The sequence below is a fragment of the Benincasa hispida genome, chromosome 9 (genome assembly GCF_027475165.1).
Source record: "Benincasa hispida cultivar pf3 chromosome 9, pf3_genome.v1.1, whole genome shotgun sequence".
NCBI lineage: Eukaryota > Viridiplantae > Streptophyta > Magnoliopsida > Cucurbitales > Cucurbitaceae > Benincasa > Benincasa hispida.
This window is the reverse complement of record NC_143486.1, coordinates 66,385,817-66,398,070: the sequence shown is the minus strand read 5'-3', so window position 1 is coordinate 66,398,070 and position 12,254 is coordinate 66,385,817. Positions and strand designations below refer to the sequence as shown.

Genomic DNA, 12,254 nt, shown 5'->3' with positions numbered 1-12,254 from the left:
CTCGCCCATCTCCCTCTCGCTGATTTAGCTCTCCCCAGTGTCCATCTCGCTAATCTCGCTCTCGCCTATATTCCTCTCGCAAAACTCGCTCTCACTTTATCTAACTTTAATTATATCTTCTTCGTCCTCAACCCATGCAAAACACATCAAAACCCAAAATAAAAACAGACATGACCGATTACTAAACCTCAAAACCCACAGAACGTGTCGGTTGATTCCAACCCAATAAACCTAAACAGACACAACACAACATGCACGACAAAGATTAAGTTCACTTATCCAAGAACTTCAATTGCGGCATCACATGATTTTGCAAAGCGAGAGAGCGACACTTCCACACGAGAATTTCGAGCAACACCTTCTAGGACGACCATTACATTTGAAGAGAAGGATATCGTATGGGAGAAAAAAGAAGGGACAATTTTGTAATCTCATACCGTGATGACATCAACGGATAGTCAATGGACATTTTTTTTTTAAAAAAATGGTCATTTGGGGGTTTCTCCATTATTCATCTATTTGCCCATATTTCTTATTTTTCATTATTGTAAGCTAGAGTTTTGGTTTTGTAATGGATATATATGATCACGGAAAGATCGAAAGTCAAATTCTCCATGGGTCTAGAGATATCTCAATCGAAGTGGGTCTCATTGGGATTTGGGGGTGCGAAGGCTGCTGTTGGGATGCCGGAAGATTTCATTAGTCAACTTCTATACAATCAGATGAAGAACGGAGGCCCCAGCCCCCAAACAAGTTGCAAGAGGTCGGCATTTCCGGCTAATATTATATATTTATTCGCCGCCGGTTGGCATTTTCACCTACTCTGCCCATTCATATATCCATTTCGTACAATGTTCTTCCCCGTTCAAAATCCTAGCCCTTTGCCGCCACAAATCTACACAGGTCATAATGGTATGTGTAAGTTTCATTTGGAAGTGATGACGAACTTGCACGCAATCGATTTCTAATTCCAAATTTTTTTTTCCGCAGGAAGACGATGGTTCCCAGAATCAGGTAGCGTCTATCACTTGGGACGATGAAGTTTATTCGACGATCAGACGGTTCGTAGTTTACGAGAGAGAGTGGATCTGTTCGATTCAGATTGAATATGATCGGAATGGAGAATCAATTTGGTCGCCCACACATGGTGAAAACGAAGGTTCTGTATCGGAGGTCAGTCGGAGCAAAACCCTAGTTTATTAAATTAACGTTACCTATAAAACAATCAGTTTGCATATTCAGTTTCTTTCTTTAAACCAATTGATTGATTGTAGGTTGTTTTAGATTATCCAGACGAGTACTTAGTTTCAATTTATGGATACTATGGTTCTATACGTAACTGGGGAATCGACGCCACCGTGATTCGATCATTGACCTTGGAAACCAACACTAGATTTTATGGACCCTTTGGAGTTGAAGATGGGAAGAAATTTTCATTTCCTATTACTGGGGGGAAGATTATTGGGTTCCATGGTATATCTGGTCGCTACCTCAATGCAATTGGAGTTCATGTACAAACGATTCAAAAGTACGTAGCAAAAAATGTTATTCCCTTTTGATCTACATATTTAGCAATAGCATCAAACCAAGATATGAATTGCATATACTAATTCAATGTATTGCTTAAATATATTGACATAACATGTAGAATTGGGGTCCAGCCTGAGCCTCCACCGGAGCACTTGAACATGGGACAACATGGAGGCAAAGGTGGAGATCCTTGGGAAGAAACTTTTCAAATACTCAAACGGCTGAGGATTTATCATGGCCTTTGGATCGACTCCTTTCAAATACAATATCAAGAGGAGGATGAATATGGAACATTAGTGTGGTCTGAAATTTATGGTGGTGAGGGAGGTTTTCTAGCAGAGGTTAGCCCAATTCTTTCATCAAGTTTTTTTTCTTTCTTTCAATTTTTTATTAGCTACTTATAGCTTCATTTCATCATGTGAGGAAATTTACAAACAAAAATGTTGTGATGGGATTTGATAATATTGGAATGGAATACAATGTAGGTTGTTCTGGAATTAGATGAGCATTTTGTTTCGGTTCAAGGCTACTACAGTGACATACATAAGTGGGGAATTGATGCCACTGTGATTCGATCCTTGACTCTAAAAACCAATAAAAGAACTTATGGGCCATTTGGGATTGAAGATGGAACCAAATTTTCATTTCCATTTCAAGGGCTAAAGCTTGTTGGCTTTCATGGAAGATCTGGCGTGTATCTGGATGCAATTGGGCTCTCCGTATGTCCAACTCAAATGTAGGCTTAGCTATATTTTGATGATGCTATCGAGAAGTTATGATTATGATAATGAAATGACTAATTGGGTTTCTCATGCAGAAATGGGGTTGGGCCTACGAAATTTAGCTTAGGAGAATATGGAGGCAAAGGTGGAGATCCTTGGGAAGAGAGTTTTAGAACAATGAGGCAACTGGTGATTAATCATGGAATGTGGATCGACTCCATTCAAATGGAATATGAAGATGAGAATGGGGAGTTGGTGTGGTCCGAGAGGCATGGTGGATATGGAGGTTCCCAATCAGAGGTTAGCCCAGATCTTTTCTTAAGGGGTTTTTTTTTTTCCTTCATTTCATGTGTGGAACTTTACAAACAAAAATGTTGTCATGGGATTTGATAATATTGGAATGGAATACAATACAGGTTGTTATGGAATTAGATGAGCATCTTGTTTTGGTTTTTTTTTTTTTTTTTTTTTTTTTTTTTTTGCTAGTTTAATCTTCATTTTATGTGTGGAACTTTACAAACAAAAATGTTGTCATGGGATTTGATAATATTGGAATGGAACACAATACAGGTTGTTATGGAATTAGATGAGCATCTTGTTTTGGTTCATGGCTACTACAGTGACATATATGAATGGGGAATTTCTGCCACCGTGATTCGATCCTTGACTCTAGAAACCAATAAAAGAACTTACGGGCCATTTGGGATTGAGGATGGAACCAAGTTTTCATTTCCATTTACAGGGCAAAAGCTTGTTGGCTTTCATGGAAGATCTGGCTTGTATCTGGATGCAATTGGGCTCTCCATAGATACAACTCAAATGTATGCATAGTGGCACTTGGCTATATTTTGATGATACCATTGAGGATTTATGATTATGGTACTTATTGAGTTTCTCATGCAGAAATGGAGTTAGGCCTGAGAAATTTAGCTTGGCAGAACGTGGAGGTGAAGGTGGAGATCCTTGGGTCGAGAGTTTTAGGACAATCAGGCAATTGTTGATTAATCATGGACAGTGGATCGACTCCATTCAAATGGAATATGAAGATGAGAATGGGGAGTTGGTTTGGTCCGAGAAGCATGGTGGAAATGGAGGTTCCCAATCAAAGGTTAGTCCAGAATTCCCTCACTAAGTTCATTTCTGTTTTTCCTGTTAACTCGTTTTTGTTCATTATTAGAAATAATGAATGTGTAGTTGTTTTTCAAATTAAAAGAAAAAAAGAATCAATCAAAGAAGTAATGTGATGGAAATGGAAGTGTAGGTTGTCCTAGATTTCCCAGATGAGCATTTTGTTACAATTCATGGCTACTATGATGATATATATGACTGGGGATTTGATGGCACTGTGATTCGATCATTGACTGTGGAAACCAACAAAAGAAGCTATGGGCCATTTGGAGTTGAAAATGGAACCAAGTTTTCATTTCCAACTGTTGGGGTGAAGATCGTTGGCATCCATGGCAGATCTGGTGTGTATCTTGATGCCATTGGACTTCTTGCACTCTCAATTCAAGAGTAGTGCTACCCTCTTTCTACTTGTCATCCATTAGCATTTTGTATTTATATGCTTCTAAAGTCAGTATGTTTATCAGTTTATGTAGTTAATAACTCTTTTAAAAAAGAATAAAAATCATTTTATCCAAATTGTTAAATCTTAAAATGACATTTTTGTATGTATTTGTGCTGGGAAATATGTGAAAATGTATTACTGTGTTTTTTTCTTTTTTTTTATTTTCCTTTTCTGGCCTTTTCAATTTTCATTTAAGAATGTTTAGATGGCACCACTCTATCTTTCCTATTTTCTTTATTTTCATGTTGTTGGCCAAAAAATTCTAATTGGAAGATGTAATTAAAAAATAGATGGTTCCCAGAAACTCATGAGAAAATAATCTTCCTCTTTCTAGACTACACTACATTTGCATATCTTACCATCGGTTTCTCCTAAATCTCTCACTTCTCACCTCTTTATTAATCAAAGTGGCAAGAGGGGAGAACCAATATAGTAAACAATCACAATCCTAATGTCTATATTTTGTGGACCTTATAAGCTTTTTTTTAAGTGAATAATAAAAGATGAAATTTGGTAACCATTTTTATGGGTGTTGTAGGATGCTAACACTTTCCCTACACATAAATGACTCTTGAAGTCAAATCTCCATTTACGTAGAGCAATACTTTTTTAATTAGATGACAAATTACGCCTTTGATATGATTGATGGCGACTCTATAACTCTTTATTTGAGGAGACCGAATGTCGACCGCTCCGTGTCGTGATCACGTTGCGACAATTTACATATTTTAAAGATATTATTTCAAATTTTTAAGGTATCAAGTTGTAAACGATATCGTGAATGGAGTTTGAATGAATGATTTATGAATGAGTTGGCAAACAATATTGGTTCCAAATTTTAAGTTTAAATTACATGCTATTTAACATAAACTTTCATGTTTTGGATGATGTATAACATAAATACATGATCATGAATTGTCATCAATTTATAAGTAGTTGCCTTTCTTAAAATACTTTCAAACTTAAATATAGTAATCAAACTTAAATAAGTCAAATATCAAATAGTCATCATCAAACTTCAAATTGTCATTAAATGTAAATAGTTACGTCGTCTTGAAGTAGTGACCCTTCTTAAAAGATTAGATACAAAATTATGCTATCGCCTTCTTAGCACAATGTATACCAATGTCAATCAACAAATTACTTAAAAACCATGCCCATGAAGCCTTACATTCCACCTCAACTATTGAATAAGCCAAGGTATACATTTGATCATTAAGATCCCTACCTATGGCACATAATAATTGGCTATCCATAGGGTCTTTTCAGGTGGCACCCATCCAACCCAATAAATGTACATCTGGCCGAAAAGCCCGTCTTCATTGCATCAAAACATATATATAATCTCTCAAAGACAAGAGATGACATTGGATGTTCTTCATCATTCACTAAACAATCATAAGAACACACTTTCAATTTAACATCACTACCTTTATTACCCCTTAGTAGCTAACCACAATAATCCCACAATTGTTTGGTGTGATTCTCTCAACTAGCTCTATAGCTTTTCTTTTCGCTCTATAGGTCTAACTTCTTGATATCTTCACAACATACTTCCATTGGATCTTCTCTTGAATTGTCCTCACCTTTAGGTTAGGTTACTCTTTAACTCTGCTGACTAATGTGTTGACCAACCACTTTGTAGTTACTCTAAGGTTTTGGATGAACCGGACACAATTATGTTCATCAATTAGAGTTCTAACTAAAACATCTCCTCACCCTTTATTTTAGTCACATAATGCCATAACCCATTCCAGATTTCTCTTCTAGCCTAGAACGAAGGTTGAAGGCGTAAAATATCACTTCTCTCTATGACATCTAACGCCCCAACTTTTAACATATCCTATGCTCAATATCAAACCCAAACTTCCAAACCAATTTTAAAAAACAGTTTACATTCATTAATAAAGTTTAAGAACTCAACTCAGTTTAAATCACAGTAATATATATGCACAAACAATATAGCAGATGTTTAACAATACTAGTGCCATTTGACGGCTGAGCAAGCACTAGGAACTTTATCACTACTTGGGGGGGGGGGGGTTTGGGGGTTATGGGATAGGCTTTATAAAACATTGAAAGCATGAGCTGAAGCCTGGTGATTAGTACTTTAATACGAACATAACACAAACTCTACAACCAAATACTCGTTTACAATGGTGGGTTACTCTGGATAAGGAATGTCCCCCATGGTGGTAAACTAAATAATAAGGTCATACGTGCACATAGAACTACCTCAAATCTAAATATGTATACCCACAATTTCAGATTCCTCTGGACTTCCCAGTATACTCTGGTCACATCTGATCTCGGTAGCCCCCTGATTACCTGGGTGGCACTACATGCACAGGTTCCTCTAGACTTTCCGGTATACTCTGGCCACACCTGACCTCGATAGCTCCTTGATCGCCTGAGCGGTGCTACTGAAGCAAATTTACGTAGCATGGAAAAGAACCATCTCCTGAGCACAAGAATTAATAGTTTGAAACCACTTTCACCAACCATTCAACATCATTCTTTCCATTGTCAAGAGGTTTTCTTACAAAACCATACAAATATAGTAAAGTAAAATCGGGTTCCAAATTGCATTTTTATAACCAATTCATATAAAATCAATGAAAATTTAGAAATCATGATTCAAAACATTTTTTAAATAATAATCAAGTAAAATAGATCATGCCAATACATTTCACAAATCATAGCATACTATTATACTTATATATTTTTCATATCAAAATACTTAAAATAAAGCTGATCTTTGTTAATCGGCTTCTACTTGGATTCCTAATTCCTCTTATTCTCGTTTATCTTGAAATTATATTGATAATCTTCTAATTATCATCTATGTGACCATAATTCAATTTATTTTAAAATTAACCTTTAAATATATATAACCAATTTCACCTAAACTTTCCCAAAAATCCTAATTTAATCCAATGTAGGGTTTATTTTGCAATTTGGTCTTTTAATTACTTTAATATTCCTAATTCCTCTAATTCCCATTTATCCTGAAATTATATTGATAATCTTCTAGTTATCCTCTATATGACCCATAATTCAATTATTTCAAATTAACCTTCAAATATAACCAATTTCACTTAAACTTTCCCTAAAATCCTAATTTGATCTAATGTAGGGTTTATTTTGCAATTTGGTATTTTAATTACTTTAAAATTAACTTAAGACCCCAAAAATTAATCTCCAATAAGAACTAATTCCACCTTAATTTTTCTTAAGACTTAATCTTGACCATATTAAGGTTTCCTTTCAATTTAACCCTAATTTTAATCAATTTAGAGTTTATCACAATTAATTCATTTTAATTACTTAAATTGCATTAATTTCCCCCAAATTAAACCAATTTAAGCTCAAAATATCTTAATGATATAAATTAGGTCTTAAATCAAGCTTGAGTACACTTAATTTTTCCCAAATCCTAATGTCATCCAATTTTAGGATTTTACCTTGCATTTTAATCCTTAAATTACCTTAAAATCAAGTTAAGATTCCAAATTAATTCAATCCCAACGTCCAAACATCTTATTGATGTCTGTTAGAACTTAAATTAAAATTAGGAACACCATAATTAATCAAAATTTTGTTTAATTTTGCCTAATTTTTCATTAACCCTAATTAGGGTTTACTTTAAACTAACCCCTTAATCTACTTCAAAATTGGCTTAGGATCCCAATTTCTTCTAATTTTAGGTTTAAAGTATCATAAGAATACCAATTGGACCCCTAATCATGCTTAAAAGCATCTTAATTAACCTAAAATTGAAATTTTCAACTTTTAACGACGGATAAAAGATGATAAATAGGAGTCATTTTCAACCTCCAGCCTTAAAATTTCTAGATTTTGGCCAGCTTTTCCGGTAAGCCGCCAGCGATCAATTTCTCTCATTTTGGCCACACCCGCTCAAGCTAACTTATATAGGCCTCTTACCCAATACAAGAATTAGCTTACCTTCAAAGTTTGGACATCTGAATCGCCCTAGAACTCCCATAACTGACGAAATAGTCCACGAATTTGTTAAAACCGAGAGCCCTTATTTTTGTCCAATTTTTCCCTCAATGTTTTACCTTTCATTTTGGCCATGAATTTCTTCAATCAAAACACTCATCTACCTTCCTCTCATTTCCCTCGATGTTTTACCTCTATTTTACCCAATTTTTCTCCACAAAAAACTCCACATTTCATTCTTTTCTTCTTCCCCTTTTTAAAGTCGACAAAAGCTTCAACCTCAAAATTGCTTCCTTTTCGATTTCTAGCATCAATTTGAGGTTTAACACGTGCCCAGATGACCAATTCTTCACCGTAAAGTCATCCTATGAAATAATTTTGAAGAAAATAGCTCAATTTAATCCAAAAACTCTTCAATTTATCCTTTTCCTTCTAACTCTCAGGTCTACCCAAATTTTCATCCAATTTCCTTCAATTCCAGCACAATTTAAGCTTAACAAGCCTTTAACATCCCAAATTTATCTTTAAAACTAAAAAATTATCAAAATTTCACCACTTTTCAAAATGTTGACTTTTTGTTTGACTTTGACGGTTGATTTTGACCTGTCTCGATTATGCCTACTTCACATTCGAATGTCCTTTACATGCTCATCAAGGTTCATTACTCTCAAATTATTCCTCGGATCTTTATCTTCTTTTCTTTAGTGAAGAAAATGTCCGTTCGATCCATCTTATTTACAGGAAAACTTATCATATAGAATGTATTAAACTATATGTTATATCGAATATAACACTTAACTTATAGTTCTTATATTGTATCAAATACAATATAACCTATAGTTTGTATTCTCTCAATAATTTACAGTGTTTAATATAAATCAAATTTATATTAAATTTAATTATATGAACCTAATCCATATAATTAATATTTGAATCATATTCAAATGTTTATTTCCTCTTAAAATAAACTTTATATTATAATGTATTAAATATATTATATTAACTATATCATATATAACTAAATTAAATTAATTATATCATATATAATTAATCCCTTAATTAATTTGAACAATTCAAATTAATCTAAAATTAAATTGATTCTCAATTATCCCAGTTGAGCTACAGAGAAGACCTTGAGAACCTACCGTTTGAAGCGACAATTGTACTTGATTACTTGATCAATTAATTAAACCCCTTTAATTAAATCAATCAACTTCCATTAACTACAGGTCATTCCACGAAAGATCGACAGCTGCAGTTTTTGCATTACAAATATAATTTTTGTGTCCATTGGATATAACCAGTCAATGGTGTGATGACCCTTCATAAATTACTCGTAAGTATAGCTGGGCCAAAATTACTGTTTTGCTCTTATAGTTACATCTAACTCTTTAAGTACCATTGATCTCTCTAATGAACAATAAGTCATAGTCCAACTATGATCAAACCCATCTCGGGAAAAGAAAAGGTGTGACGCCACATTGTTCAAGCCTTAGAATCAACCCTAAAGGGAGCAATTTATCTACTTACCCCGACATTAGAGAAAGAATGAATTTTGTCTTGTGTAGCTGTGTTCCCAGCTTCCCAATCAGACGAATCCCCAAAAGGTAGGCTATAGAGTAGGCGAACTGGCCACTCTCACCCATGCAAATCAAAGGACCTTCTTCATAGGCAGGAGTTCACAACTCATTCAGGATTCAGGTCAAGTTCACCTATGGTCATCCTAGTGAAACGTAAGTCTCTACTACTAATGACGTTATATAATGAGACTATTCATTTCGTGGTTCGATCACAAACCCTTTTGTATAAAATACCCTCGCTCACATGTATTCATATGAATATCAGAATAAGATTGTTTGTAGAACTTTACCACAATTGTTGTTGGGATTGGTGTCTTAATTCTTATGGAGTCTCGTTGTTTGTATTGATACACATTGTTTGCAGAATAAAATAATTGTTATTTCATTCTGGCATTTACTCATATTCAATAATTAAAGCTCCATGGTTATCTTATGTAAACTTAAGTATGTATATGTGATATACAAGTGGATCATGCCTTATGTGATAACCTAAATAGGTCTATAGTATAAGGATTAAGGTTGGATACCTGATCCTAGTGACACTATGGATACGGCCCGCTTGGTAGAGGTTTGTAAGTGTTGTAAACTACTACAGATGGTAGATCCTGACCATTCATGTGGAGACGTGTGAGTGGGGGTGTCCTATACAAAGAGTTTGTATAAGACTGGACTATTCGATGACTAGACTCTGTATATAACGTCGTTGATACTAGAGACTTACATCTCACCTAAACGACCATAGGTGACACGACTTCAATCATGAGTCTTTTGGGAACTCCTGTCTTTGTGGGCGGTCCTTTGATTAGTATGGGTGAGAGTGGCCAGATTGCCAACTCAACATGCCTACCTTTTTTAGGACTTGTCTGATCTGGGAGCTAGGAACTCAATCCACAAGATGGAATTCATTCCTTTCCCGAAGCAGGGATAAGTAGAGATTTCTCCCTTAAGGGCTGATTCCGAGGTTTGAACATAGTGGCTACAATTTCTTTTTGGAAGAGAGGACTCAGTCATAGTAGGGCTATGACTTATGTTCATTAGAGAGATCAGTGGTACTTAAGGAGTTAGATGTAACTATAGAAGCATAACGATTATTGACCGAGTTATACTTACGAGCGATTTGTGAAGGGTTGTCACACTGTTGATTGGTTAAGATAGACATATAATATATCTGTTGTAAGGAGAGTTCAGCTATTAGTCTTTAGTGGAGTGCCTGACAGTTAACGGATGGTAGATCCCATGACTAAAGAGTTTAATAAGTTATTCATGTACCGTTGGAGCTTCGAGCTACAAGTCTATAAGGTCCTCTTGGTAGCTCAATGGATTCAGTTGAGGATTAGTTCTTGGTGTTGATTTGAAATGTTCAAATTAATAAGAGGTAATTCGATCATATATGATATGATTGGTATGATGTATGAGATACATCTAGTGGAGGATTAATGTAAATGAGATTTACATTAAGTACCATGGAATAGAAAAAGAGCTATGGTTTATATGTTTCATGAGATGAAATATTAAAACTATAGGTTATAAATATATTATGGTAAGTTGGCTATCATTTATATTTATAATAATATTAATTATTGAATATTAAATATTTTTCTCTAATAACCAATTGAGTGGGAGGTTATTGGTGGTTTTCTAGTAACCGTGAGATAAAAGAAAAATTGTTTTCCTAATTTTAGAAATGTTGAAAATGTTGAATTTGTGAATTCTCTCTTGGAAAAAAAAATCTCACAGAAGTTGTCAAGTAAATAAGATTTACTAAGCGACAACTTGACAAAGGTAAACGAACGTGTAGTGTTTTATAGGCGACAGACACGCAACTAAGCGATGAGCTAAATGATCGCTTAGTTTTTGCTAGACGATCGCTTAGCTTTTGTTAAACGATTAAGCATGGACCTATATGATAAATTTCAGCTATCTCTCATTTGCTCAATTGTTTACATGATTTTTGTATCCTCTACCTTCTACCACAAACCAAGTCCACATAGAGCCCACCCTCTGGATTCTCACACTGAGAATACCAAGGTAGCCTTCTTGGTGGTGTCATAATCAACTCGACACCGTCAAGGTTCTGTGGAGGCCATTCGTGCTGTTGGGGTCTTGGTGACCGAGACAATCGCTAAGTTCGATTGCACGGTGTTCATGCAGTGTAGTGGTCATGTTGTTCGAGCGTTCGAGGTTATTGTGTTCGAGCATTCGTGATCAAGGACCTTAGCTATGAGTCTACAAATGTGTGTAGATTTCTCCTTGATTATTTGTTGTATCATGCTGTAATTTCTGTAATGAATGCATAACCGTATGTTTGTGTTTATGACTGTAATTATAAAGTTCATATATGATTGTAATTTGGAATGATCTTTCCGCTACTCATGGAAATCCTCGTGATCGATTTCCTTCAATTGATTTCAGAGCTAGGTTGTTTTGATATTCCAAATTATAAGTTTGTTTTGAACTTCATTTTACAGTCTTCGTGGGTTTCTACATTTGTATTTAATCGTTAAGTGCATTTGTGGATGGAGTTGATGAATGTTTTGGGTTTAATTGCCCTTAGTTAAAGCTTTCTTCAATTACAAAGTGTTAATTTGTAAGGGCCTCTGTGCATTTGAGCTTAATTAACTTGCAATCTAGTATGTAATTCAAAGAGTTTGAGTTAGTCGAGTTGTTCGTGATGAAGTTTCGAAGCATGGAGATGCAGTTCTCAATGAGGAAGAAGACCAAGCGTTGGTCGTATCGTGTAGCCTAAGGTAAACGATCGTTGGGAAATATTTAAGTGATTGTGTAGTATTCACTAAACGATCGTTTAACTAATGCTAAGCGATGGGGTAAATCGTTTACTCTATCGCGTTATGTTGGTAGCCCGATTGCGTAGGCACTGGAGGTAGACAA

General features: G+C 35.1%; 1 protein-coding gene across 1 annotated transcript; it reads left to right on the top strand.

Moving 5' to 3' along the window:
- Positions 1-577: 577 nt before the first annotated feature.
- Positions 578-3,896, top strand: LOC120086191 (mannose/glucose-specific lectin-like). Its single transcript, XM_039042718.2, has 9 exons — positions 578-912; positions 991-1,173; positions 1,275-1,528; positions 1,649-1,871; positions 2,016-2,266; positions 2,348-2,552; positions 2,823-3,073; positions 3,156-3,360; positions 3,514-3,896. The coding sequence occupies exons 1-9, from the start codon at positions 910-912 to the stop codon at positions 3,769-3,771; spliced, it is 1,833 nt and encodes a 610-aa protein (XP_038898646.1). The 5' UTR covers positions 578-909; the 3' UTR covers positions 3,772-3,896.
- Positions 3,897-12,254: the final 8,358 nt, after the last annotated feature.